The 13,160-nt window shown below is 44.9% G+C and overlaps 2 protein-coding genes across 2 annotated transcripts in view; both read right to left on the bottom strand.

Annotated features, from left to right (window-relative positions):
- slc36a4 (solute carrier family 36 member 4) overlaps positions 1–13,160 on the bottom strand; it is a 290,588-nt gene that overhangs the window by 59,144 nt on the left and 218,284 nt on the right. The window lies entirely within an intron of this gene.
- LOC116974207 (14-3-3 protein eta-like) lies at positions 4,779–5,818 on the bottom strand. The gene has a single exon (XM_033022428.1). The coding sequence runs from the start codon at positions 5,701–5,703 to the stop codon at positions 5,128–5,130; it is 576 nt and encodes a 191-aa protein (XP_032878319.1). The 5' UTR covers positions 5,704–5,818; the 3' UTR covers positions 4,779–5,127.

Genomic DNA, 13,160 nt, shown 5'->3' with positions numbered 1-13,160 from the left:
TTAAATCACTGCATTTATACTGGTGAAATGATTATCCTGATAAAGTTCGGCAATTGTGAAATTATTTTCAAAATGCTAAAATGTTTATTTTTTAGTTTAGAGAGACAGCGCAGAAACGGGCCCTTTCGGCCCACCGGGTCCGTGCCGACCAGCGAACCCCGCACATTAGCACATTAACCTACTCGGGACATTTAAAAATCAAGCCAATGAACCTACAAAACCTGTACGTCTTTGGGGTGTGGGAGGAAACCGAAGATCTCAGAGAAAACCCACGCAGGTCTCAGGGGGAACGTACAAACTCCGTACAGACAGCACCCGGATCGAACCCGGGTCTCCGGCGCTGCACTCGTTGTAAGGCAGCAACTCTACTGCTGCGCCACCGTGCTTGACTCTTTTTTTTTTTTTTAATCCTTTCTAAAATGTTTTCTAAAAGCTAAATATATCTGTTTAATGCACAGGTCCATAATTTATTGACTGCCACCCAGATAAGGAGGTGTAAAAGTGCACTGATTGCTTTTGCAATGAGGATAGAAATGTGAAAATCTAGTAGTAGACTAGTCACTGCTCTCAGCTAACTAGTTAAATAGACATGGAGACATGAAATTGTCCAGATCATACTTATTCCCAGATCAAACAAAAACAATATGAGCCACCATGCCAATAGGCCAAGAAATCCCTTGCAACTTTTGATGTAATTTCTGCGTATAAACAAGTCAACTATCACTTTTAGTATTATGTTCAGCCAAGCAGTGCTGAGGCACTCTTCTGCTGTTAGACATTAAGCAATAATGGCATTTCTTTACTTTTCTTTGTAAAAAGCTTTTGAAGAACATTACTCTGCATTCCTGACATTGGAGGTACAAATGGATTTTAAACTGAAAAATCACTACCAATTTGTTTGTGTGGAAGACCGATTCAACGAAATTTGAGTATTTTGTAGGTAATTGCAAGTGCACAAAATACGTTTCTTAAACAACAATTAAAACAGAATTTACATTGGGAAATGGTTCTACCCTGTATTAAATTGTTCTAATAGGTGGTCCTTCACAATTGTGTCTTGCACCATAATCATATTCCTTACAAATACAAATATTACGGTGCCAATGATACTTCTGAAAGACTGATATATCCAGTGCATAATTGATGCATGCTTGATGCTATGCATCAATGTTGAAAAGACTGAGGCACACCTCCTCCAAATCACCAACCTTTGTGCACTTGCACTCAAACTACTGTGCAATTGCTGAAATCATCCTAAGAATGTGATACCAATCAATTCGATACCAAAAGGGTTCTGGATGCACATTCAATGCAGAGCAAGTGCAAGCACACTTTTCAAAGCACTAACCTCCCTGTTGACTCAATTACTACTGTTTTGTGCATTAAAGAGTTTGCAGTGGAGGGTTGGTACTCACAAAAGTAGCAAACAGGGTTGTGTTTTATTTTGATACTAGACCAAGTGCAGACCCGTTGGGTCTGCTCCCCCAACGCAGCCGTTCCCTACCCATAGCCCACATGGGAGTCGTGGTCCTCCAACTCAAGCGGCTCAGGAATCAGCAGTGCGGCTGTTTTTAAATGGCGTCTTTGAGGCGAGATGCGGGCGCCAGCAGCCGTTATGGTCGCTGGCCAGCAGGAGGCAACAAAATGAGTGTGGGGGGGGGGGGGGGAGAAGGATGTTATTAAAAATGTGTACATAAACACGACAAAATTTAATGAGTGGATACTTGGAATCTAAAGTGAAATCTCTACCGAAATGGAAAAAAACTCGGCATTTCTGGGTATGACGTTGGCGTAGCAACGAATCAAAGGCTGGCAGCCACAAGGCAGAAACACACACAGCCAGCCAGCAGCCACACAGTTTTAATATTATATAGATGGTTAGAGGACTAGTTAAAACACAAAAAAATAGTAGTTTTTTGAAGTTGAAATACCTATGCAATTGGTTCCTCAACTTCCTCAAAGGCAGACCTTAATCAGTGTGAATTGGCAACAATACTTCCTCCTCAATGTCCATCAGCACAGGAGCACCTAAAGGCTGTATGTTTAGTCCCCTGCTCCACTCCCTCTCTCCCAATGACTGTGCAGCCAAACACAGCTCCAATCCCATTTTTTAATCCGCTAACGATACAACCATTGATAGACAAATAGCCAGTAATGATGAGCCAGAGTACAGGATGGACATCAATAAATTGATTGAGTGATGCCAGAACAACAATCTTGCTTTTAACATTAGCGAGACCGAGGAGCAGATTGGTTTTGGTATTGATTTACTACTGTCATGTGTGCCGAGATACAGCGAAAATCTTTGTTTGAATGCTCTCCGGTCAAATGATATCGTACATGAGTGCAATCAAGCCATATACAGCTATAACAAATAGTGTAAAGAAAAAAATGCCAGAATGCAGCATATCATTTTACACCATTATGTGCTTTCTTGACCGCAGCTTCGAGAGAAAAGCCAAAGATCCATGAATCTGTCTTCATCAGCAGGACGGCAGTGGAGAGTCATCAGCTTCAAGTTTCTAGACATGCAAATCTCTGAAAATATGTGCTGGGCCCAGCAAATTGATGCAATCACAACAAAAGATATTTGAAGCCTCGATTTCCTCAGAAGTTTGAAGAGATTCATCACGTTAGTGAATACTCGATCAATTTTCTATAGGTGTCAGCAGAGAGTACACCGACTAGTTGCATCACAGCTTGGTTCAGTAACCCAAACACCCAAGAATGAAGGAGGCTGTAGAAAATAGCGGACCTTGCCCGGTCCCACCATTGATAGGATGTGCAGCAAGCGACACTTCAAGAAGGCAGTTAATATCATCAGAGACCCACACTAACTGGACCAAGCCCTCAACTCGTTGCTACCATTAGGAAGATGGTACAGGAGCCCGAGACCAATACCTCCAGGTTCAAGAACAGCTTCTTCCCATCAACCATCGGGTTCTTGAACCACACTGTGAAACACTATCTCAGCAAGGAACTACAATCAACTTTGGAAAGATTGCACTATTTACTTGGATTTGCACTATTATTGTCTAGTTACTGTATTAATGATCATTTATTGTATTATTAAATATTGTATATTGATTTCTTGTGTTGTGTTACTGTGCCTGTAAAGCTACAGTAAGAATTTTATCACTCCGTTCCCGATGCTGATGACAACTCAGCATTCATTACTGGCGAGGTACCATAGGAATAAGATATTCAGAATTTTTATCGAAAACCTTAAATGGTGAGAAATTGATGAGTGCTGTAGATTTGGTTGAGTACAGCCAGAAAATGAACAAGCAAATGCAAGAATCAATTAGCAAGTCAAACGATACTTTGGATTTTATTGACAAGATGTTAGAGTATCCAAGTAAGGAAGTCGTGTTGAAGTTGGTGAGACTACATTTGGGGTAATGTGTGCAATGTGAAGGAAATATTACATCCTGCAGCAGAGGTTTACTGAACCAACTCTTGGGATGCAGTTGCTGTTCATTGAACAACAATTGAGGAAGATTGGCCTAACTCACTGGAGATTAGACAAATGGCACAGAGACAAGAAACTTTCAGAGACAAGAGACTTTCATTAGCAGGGTAGATAGAGAGGCATTTTCGCTAGTTGAAGAATGGAGAGAAGCTAGTTGAAGAATGGAGAGAAGTCACAGGATAAGTGGCAATGCGTTTACAAGTAGGTAAAGGAACAAATCATTTAGAGGATAGTGGATGTTCAGTCTTTCAGTGTATTCAAGGCTAAAACCAATAGATTTTTTGACAGATGACGCCAGAGGATTGGGAAACTTTCAACGGACAACAGAAGGAAACAAAAAGGGTAATCTAGGGTGCAAAGATGAAGTACGGGGGTAAGCTCGCCAAGAATATAAAGAAGGGTAGTAAAAGCTTCTTTAGGTATGTTAAGAGAAAAAAAAATAGTAAAGACAAATGTGGGTCCATTGAAGGCAGAAACAGGTGAAATTATTATGGGGAACAAGGAAATGGCAGAAGAGTTGAACAGGTACTTTGGTTCTGTCTTCACTAAGGAAGACACAAACAATCTCCCAGATGTACTAGAGGACAGAGGATCTAGGGAGACAGAGGAACTGAAAGAAATTTGCATTATGCGAGAAACAGTATTCGGTAGACTGATGGGACTGAAGACTGATAACTTCCCAGGGCCTGATGGTCTGCATCCCAGGGTACTCAAGGAGGTGGCTCTAGAAAGCGTGGATGCATTGGTGATCATTTTCCAATGTTAAATAGATTCAGGATCAGTTCCTATGGATTGGAGGGTAGCTAATGTTATCCCACTTTTCAAGAAAGGAGTGAGAGAGAAAAGAGGGAATTATAGACCAGTTAGCCTGACTTCGGTGGTGGGGAAGATGCTGGAGTCAGTTATTAACGAACAAATAACGGTGCATTTGGATAGCACTAAAAGGATTGGTCCAAGTCAGCATGGATTTATGAAGGGGAAATCCTGCTTGACTAATCTTCTGGAATTTTTTGAGGATGTAACAAGTAAAATGGATGAAGGAGAACCAGTGGATGGGATGCATCTGGACTTTCAGAAAGCCTTTGATAAGATCCCACAAGTCATTAGTGAGCAAAATTAGAGCACATGGTATTGGGGGTAGGGTATTCAAATGGATAGAGAATTAGTTGGCAGACAGGAAACAAAGAGTAGGAATAAATGGGTCCCTGTCAGAATGGCAGGCAGTGGCAAGTGGAGTGCCGCAAGGCTCGGTGGTTTTTTTTTTTTTTTTTGGTTTTTTTTTGTTTTTTTTTTGCATGATTCTTAATTTCAAACTACAGCAAACGGGCTTAAATACCAATACAGCAAAGACTTCAGCATCTTTCCTTCTCTGATGAGCATACAGCAGATTTAGGGGAGTGTGTACAGTAGATATATCAGCACTAAGGTATATAGCACATATGGTGGGTGGGCAAGGCGGGGAGGAAGGGCAGGTACGGGGATGACCATCAATTGTTGCCTTCGCGTGCTTCATCATCCTGCTGGTCAGTTGTCCAGAGGGTGAGGTTGTCCCGCAGTAACTGCATGATGAGTGTCGAGTCCTGGTAGGAACCCTCATTTAGAGTGTCCAGTTCAGCGATGGCGTCGTCAAATGCTGACTTGGCCAACTGGCAGGCCTACTCGGGAGCATTCTGGATCTCATAGTAGAAGACGGAGAAGTTGAGAGCCAGGCCCAGGCGGATGGGATGAGTAGGCTGCATCTGATCCTTGCTGACTTCAAAGGCCTCTTTGTAAGAAGCTTCAGACAATTCCACCACACCAGCCTTCTTCTCACCGGAGGCCACCTCAGCCAAGTAGCGATAGTAGTCGCCCTTCATTTTCAAGTAGAAGACTTTGCTCTCTATTTGGGACTCGTTGCAGTTCTTAATGAGGAATTTGTCGAGCAGGGCCAGCACGTCACTGCACGCTACCTCCAGCTCCTTTTCCACCTTCTCCCGGTAGGCACGCACCATCTCCAGCTTCTTCTCATTGCCATCAGCAGAGGTCTTCTGCTCGATGCTGCTGATTACCCGCCAGGAAGACCTGCGAGCCCCCACCACATTCTTGTAGGCCACCGAAAGCAGGTTACGATCTTCATTGGACAGCGCCTCATTCAACTCTGTTACCGACTTCATGGCCGCCACCATGTCATCATAGCGCTCGGCCTGCTCGGCCAACCGGGCTCGCTGCACCAGCTGATCTCGGTTTGCCATGTCGGAGGCGGTGTGCGCTAGGTGCGAGGCTCCGGGCGCTGCGGACTCGCTGCCCGCCACCACCTGCCTGGCTGCCCGCCTTCCTTCCTCCGTCTATCCGTCTGTTCGCCCGCTCCCGCACAAGGCTCGGTGTTGGGACCCCAACTATTTACAATATATATATATAAATGATTTAGATGATGGGATTAAAAGAAACACTAGCAAATTTGCAGGTGACACAAAGCTGGATGGCAGCGTGAACTGCAAAGAGGATGCTAGGAGGTTGCAGGGTGACTTGGACATGTTGAGTGAGTGGGTAGATGTATGACAGATGCAGTATAATGCAGATAAATGTGAGGTTATCCACTTTGGCGGCAAGAACAAGGAGGCAGATTATTATCTTAGATTAGGTAAAAGGGAAGTGCACCGAGACCTGGGTGTCCTTGTACACCAGTCACTGGAAATAAACATGCAGATACAGCAGGCAGTGAAGAAAGCTAATGGCATGTTGGCCTTCATAACGAGAGGGTTTGAGTATAGGAGTAAAGAGGTCCTTCCGCAGTTGTTCAGGGCCCTGGTGAGACCACATCTGGAATATTATGTGCTGTTTTGGTCTCTTAATTTGAGGAAGGACATCCTTGCTATTGAGGCAGTGCAGTGTAGGTTCACAAGGTTAATCCCCAGGATGGCGGGACTGTCATATGAGGAAAGATTGGAAAGACTGGGCTTGTATTCACTGGAATTTAGAAGGATGAGAGGATATCTTATAGAAACATATAAAATTATAAAATGACTGGACAAGCTAGATGTAGGAAAAATGTTCCTAATGTTGGGGAAGTCCAGAACCAGGGGCCACAGTCCAAGAATAAAGGGGAGGCCATTTAAAACTGAGATGAGAAAAAAACTTTTCACCCAGAGAGTTGTGTAATTCTCTGCCACAGAAGGCAGTGGAGGCCAATTCACCGGATGAATTTAAAAGAGAGTTAGATTAGAGCTCTAGGGGCTAGCGGAATCAGGGGATATTGGGAGAAGGCAAACATGGGTTACTGATTGTGGATGATCAGCCATGATCACAATAAATGGCGATGCAGGCTCGAAGGGCCAAACGGCCTCCTGCACCTATTTTCTATGTTTCTAAAGGGCCTGTCGCACTTGCGCGTCCTTGGCTCGCAAATTACGCAACCGCGTGGTCGCTTGAGGCGTACGGGCACCGTATGGCCGCGCGGGGCCGATCCCACTTAGAAGTGCGGAGGAGTATGGAGTAGTGCGGGGTTGGTCCTGACTGCGCGGGGCTCCGAAATTCTTGCAGTGAACGAAATCTTCGAGCGCCAACGGCCTGTCGCGTAACTGACGGCCAAAGTGGGACAGGTCCAAGACCCTGGAGCGACGCAACGTCTCACCTTCAACAGCAGCAGAAGCAGGCAAACGATGGCCGAACTCGGCCTGGGGCTCACGGCCGTTGCGGTCCGGATCCGCCCCCACTTCTGCTCCTAGAGCGGGGCCAAGAAAATTGAAGATAGACACAAAATGCAGGAGTAACTCAGCGGGACCGGCGGCATCTCTGGAGAGAAGCACTGGGTGACGTTTCAGGTCAAGACCTTCTTTTCAGACTGAAGAAGAGTCTCAACACGAAACGTCACCCATTCCTTCTCTCCAGAGACGCTGTCGGTCCCGCTGAGTTACTCCAGCTTTGTGTCCATCTTCAAATGACGTAACGCGCTCCAGACGGCTGTGCGTACGCATGTAATCACGCCCGACCTTTGCTCGACCGTCTCGGCTCAACGCGACCACGAGGTTGTGTAATTAGCGTGCCAAGGACACGCAAGTAGGACAGACCCTTTAGGATATAGTAGTCAGAAGGGAAAGTGGATTTGTGGCATCTGATCAGTCATGACCTTATTGAATGGCTGACTGCTGTGTATATTCCACCTATATTCCACCAGAATGCTACTTCAGGCTCAAACAAAAAATGTGTTTTAAAAACTATCCTCTGTTACATGTACGCTTGGAGATTAACCCAATTGTACTTGGGTTTTACACCAGTTATCGCATCAATGGATATATAAATAGCTGGTTCATTGTTTTAATATAAATACCTCTCCAGACCATCATGCAATTCCGTTTCCTATACACTTTACTGCATGCCTCATCAGATGCAAGAATTTATGAATCTGCACATCTCGGACCCGCAAACACTCAGCATAGGAGCACCGCAAGGCTGCGTACTCTCTCCTCTCCTCTCTCTACACCAACGACTGCACCTCCACAGACACCTCTGTCAAGCTTCTCAAGTTTGCGGACGACACAACCCCGATTGGACTGATCCAGGATGGGGAGGAATCTGCCTACAGACAGGAAGTGGCACAGTTGGCGTCCTGGTGCCATCGCAACAACCTGGAGCTCAATGCTCTTAAGACAGTGGAACTGATTGTAGACTTTAGGAGAGCCCCCCCTCCCCTCACCCCACTCACCATCAACAACACCATCAACAACACCACAGTCACATCTGTGGAGTCTTTTAAGTTCCTGGGAGCCATCATCTCCAAGGACCATCGACTCCACAGTAAAAAAGGCACAACAGTGGATGTACTTCCTGCGGCAGTTGAGGAAGCACAATCTGCCACAGGCAATGATGGTCCAATTCTACACAGCCGTCGTAGAGTCTGTTCTCACCTTCTCCATCATGATCTGGTTTGATTCAGCCACCAAGCACGACACCTGGAGGCTGCAGCGAATCGTCCAATCAGCAGAGAAGATTATTGGCCCTCCATTGATGAACTGTACACTGCAAGGGCCAGGAAGCGAGCGGGCAAGATCATCTCTGACCCCTCTCACCCTGGCCACAAACTCTTTGAATCACTTCCCTCTGGAAGGCGACTCCAGACTGTCAAAGCTGCCACAGCCAGACATAAAAACACGAAAACATTTTTATTCACGAGTAGTTGCTCTACTCAACAGCCAAAAATCTGTACCCTCCCTTTGATCTGGTATTTTGTTGGTTCGCATGCTTGATCAATGGTGTTTTATCATTAATGTTTTATTATTATTAATGTTTAGTGTTTTATGTGTCATTCGTAACTGTCACTGTATGTCATGTTGTTACTTGTGGGCGGAGCACCAAGGCAAATTCCTTGTATGTGAATACTTGGCCAATAAACCTACTTACTTATATGCACCTAGCAATCCTCTACTTTTACTAAAGCATCAATTAGCACTGTTTACACTATATTGCCTTCCTATGTTGTCATTTCCCAAGTGCATGTCACACTTAATCACATTAAATTGTATCTGCCTTTATTTCCACTAGCCTGACTGCCCTTATTATTCTGATGATAGATACCTTTAAATTGCTACATTTTATATCAATCTGCAAACTTATAAACTATACGACTTACACTTGTCCAGCACACATACATGTTTAGGCACAGAAATAGCCATCTCTTATATCTTGCTGACATTGAGGGAGTAGTTGCTGTCACACAACAGTGGTGAAATTGAACACTGATTGAGTGAGCACTTTGCAGACACCTACATTTGGTCCTCAGCAGTGACCCTGAACATCCAGTCACCTGTCACTTTAATTCACAGTTCCCCTCCCACTGACATCTAGTTCTGAGCTTCTAAAGTGTTCTAATGAATTCAATGAAGTTCAACATAAGCTCGTGAAAAGCATCTTAATGTATTGACCCATTGAGCACAGAAACACGCCCGTTGGCCATTGAATCTGTGCTGATGATCAAGTACTCAATCACACTAATTCTCAACCAGTCCCAGACACTCCCCTCATTCCCGTTCGCTACTACCTAGGTACTAGTCGCAATTGATGGTAGCCAATTAAACTACTAAAAAGTAAAGGAGAAACAAAAGGCTACTGCTTAGCAAAGATCCTTTGATATCGTGGGAGATGCTACATTGGGCTGGAATGCAACTGGCACTCATTGTGTTCAAGGAAATTTGGGCCATCTTTGGAGTATGGGGGGGGGGGGGAAATCGAAGCTCCCAGGTGCAAGCACACCAATACCTCAACATCCTTAGAAGGCTTAGGATGTTCGGCATGACCCCAACAACCCTCACCAACCTCTGCAGAGGCGCCGTAGAAAGCATTTTATCGGGATGCATCACAGCATGGTTTGGGAACAGCTCCATCCAAGACCGCAATCAATTATAGAGAGTTGTGGACGTAGCCCAGACCATCACACAAACCAACCTCCCTTCCATTCACTCCATTCACACTTCATGCTGCCTCGGCAAGGCCACCAATATAATCAAGGAGCAGTCTCACCCCCGTCACTCCCTCTGTTCCCTTCTGCCATCAGGCAAGAGGCACAGAAATTTGAAAACACATACAGTGCCCTCCATAATATTTGGGACAAAGACCAATCGTTTATTTATTTGCCTCTATACTCCACAATTTGAGATTTGTAATAGAAAAAAAATCACATGATTAAAGTGCACATTGTCAGATTTCGCTAAAGGCCATTTTTATACATTTTGGTTTCACCATGTAGAAATTACAGCTGTGTTTATACATAGTCCTCCCATTTCAGGGCACCATAATGTTGGGACACATGGCTTCACAGCTGTTTGTAATTCCTCAGGTGTGTTTAATTGCCTCCTTAATGCTCAGCACCGAGTATTTCCATCACCTTTGGAAACTTTTATTACTGTTTATCAACATGAGGAACAAAGTTGTGCCAATGAAAGTCAAAGAAGCCATTATGAGACTGAGAAACAAGAATAAAACTGTAAATCAGCCAAACAGGCTTACCAAAATCAACAGTTTGGAACATCATTAAGAAGAAAAAGAGTACTGGTGAAATTACTAATCACAAAGGGACTGGCAGGCCAAGGAAGACCTCCACTGCTGATAACAGAAGAATTTTCATAATAAAGAAAACCCCCCAAACACCTGTCCGACAGATCAGAAACACTCTTCAGGAGTCAGGTGTGGATTTGTCAATGACGACTGTCCACAGAAAACTTCATGAACAGAAATACAGAGGCTACACTGCAAGATGCAAACCATTGGTTAGCTGCAAAAATAGGATGGCCAGGTTACAGTTTGCCAAGAAGTACTTAAAAGAGCAACCACAGTTCTGGATGTGACGAAGATCAACTTATATCAGAGTGATGGCAAGAGCAAAGTACGGGGGAGAGAAGGAACTGCCCAAGATCCAAAGCATACCACCTCATATGTGAAACACGGTGGTGGGGGTGTTATGGCCTGGGCATGTATGGCTGCTGAAGCTACTGGCTCACTTATCTTGATTAATGATACATATGCTGATGGGAGTAGCATAATGAATTCTGAAGTGTACAGTCACATCCTATCTCAAGTTCAAACAAATGCCTCAAAACCCATTGGCTGGCGGTCCATTCTACAGCAAGACAATGATCCCAAACATACTGCTAAAACAACAAAGGAGTTTTTCAAAGCTAAAAAATGGTCAATTCTTGAGTGGCCAAGTCAATCACCCAATCTAAACCCAAAGAAGAAAGGAAGGCAGAGACAGTGGGCTGTGGGAGAGCTGGGAAGGGGAGGGGGAAGGAGGGAGAAAGCAAGGACTACCTGAAATTGAAGAAGTCAATGTTCATACTGCTGGGGTGTAAACTGCCCAAGCAAAATATGAGGTGCTGCTCCTCCAATTTGCAGTGGGACTCACTCTGACCACTACTACAAACTCACTGACTCGCATGGCTATCGGGACTATACTTCTTCCCACCCTGTTTCCTGTCCCCTACTCCCAATCCCTCCGTCTGCACCGCATCTGCACCCAGGATGAGGTGTTCCCAACCAGAGCATTGGAGATGTTCTCATTCTTTAGGGACCGGGGGTTCCCCTCATCGACTATAGATGAGGCTCTCACCAGGGTCTCTTCTATATCCGGTAGTTCCGCTCTCACTCCTTATCCCCCCACTCGTAACAAGGGCAGAGTCCCCCTTGTCCTCACCTTCCACCCTACCAGCCGCCACATACAACAAATAATTCTCCGACATATTCGCCACCTCCCACAGGATCCCACCACTGGCCACATCTTCCCAACTCCTCCCCTTTCGGCTTTCCGCTGAGACCACTCCCTCTGCAACTCCCTGGTCAATTCATCCCTTCCCACCCAAACCATCCCTTCCCCTGGCACTTTCCCTTGCAACCACAGGAAATGCTACACTTGTCGCTTTACCTCCTCCCTCGACTCCATCCAAGAACCCAAGCAGTCTTTCCAGGTGCGGCAGAGGTTCACCTGCACCTCCTCCAACCTCATCTACTGCATTCGCTGCTCTAGGTGTCTACATCGGTGAGACCAAGCTTCGCCCAATGACCTCCGCTCAGTTCGCATTAACGAACCCGATCTCCTGGTGGCTAAGCACTTCAACTCCCCCTCTCATTCCTTATCCGACCTTTCTGTCCTGGGCCTCCTCCATGGCCAGAGTGAGTCCATGGAGCAGCACCTCATATTTTGCTTGGGTAGTTTACACCCCAGCGGTATGAACATTGACTTCTCCAATTGATGCTGCCTCATCCGCTGAGTTTCTCCAGCATTTTTGTCTACCTTTGATTTTTCCAGCATCTGCAGTTCTTTCTTAAACATTTTTTATTACAAATCTCAAATTGTGGTGTACAGAGGCAAATAAATAAATTATGGGTCTTTGTCCCAAATATTATGGAGGGTACTGTATCTCCAGATTCAGGGACAGTTCATTCCCAGCTGTTATCAGGTATCTGAACTGCCCTCTCACCAACTAGAGAGCAGTCCTATCCTCCCATCTACCTCAATGGAGATGTTTGCATTATCTTTAATCGGAAGTTATTGGACTTTATCTTGCACTAAACGTTATAACCTTTATGTGTAGGAAGGAACTGCAGATATATGTGTGCTGTGGATGGCTTGATTGTAATCATGTACCGTCTTTTCATTAACTGGGTGACACGCAACATAAAAGTGTTTCACTGTTACCTCAGTACACGTGACAATAATAAACTAAACTAAAAATCCACATGATCTGAGGGAAATATGTGAACCACACACTCACACACCCGAGCTCAGTATTGAACTTGGGTGACTGAAGCTGCTTGTTGGCAGCTCTACTTGCCATATGCCTCCCTAAACAATTCATCAATCAGCCCAGTGGTGCAGCTTTAAAGTACAATTAAAACACAAAGTACACGTTATAACACCAGGATAAGCGCTTAACCAAGAAAACCAAGCCCAAAGCCAAAGTACTATGTAAACTGATGATACAAACTTTTGCTAAGAACGATAACTAACTCCATATGCAATAATCAGATACCTACATGTTTACAAGCACATTAAAGAAAACTGATCGTTTGGATGCAAGTATCATTGGGGTTATCAAGTAGGCATCTCCCTTCACTGGTGTTTCTTTGAGTTGGGCTTACGACACCTCAGGAAGGCTCAACAGATAGTTCAGGCATCCCAGAACAACCCCCCTCATTACCTGCTCTCACCTCCTGTGTTACC

Source organism: Amblyraja radiata, chromosome 6, assembly GCF_010909765.2.
Source record: "Amblyraja radiata isolate CabotCenter1 chromosome 6, sAmbRad1.1.pri, whole genome shotgun sequence".
NCBI lineage: Eukaryota > Metazoa > Chordata > Chondrichthyes > Rajiformes > Rajidae > Amblyraja > Amblyraja radiata.
Note: the sequence above shows the minus strand (reverse complement) of the source record. Positions and strands in the feature narration are given on the sequence as shown.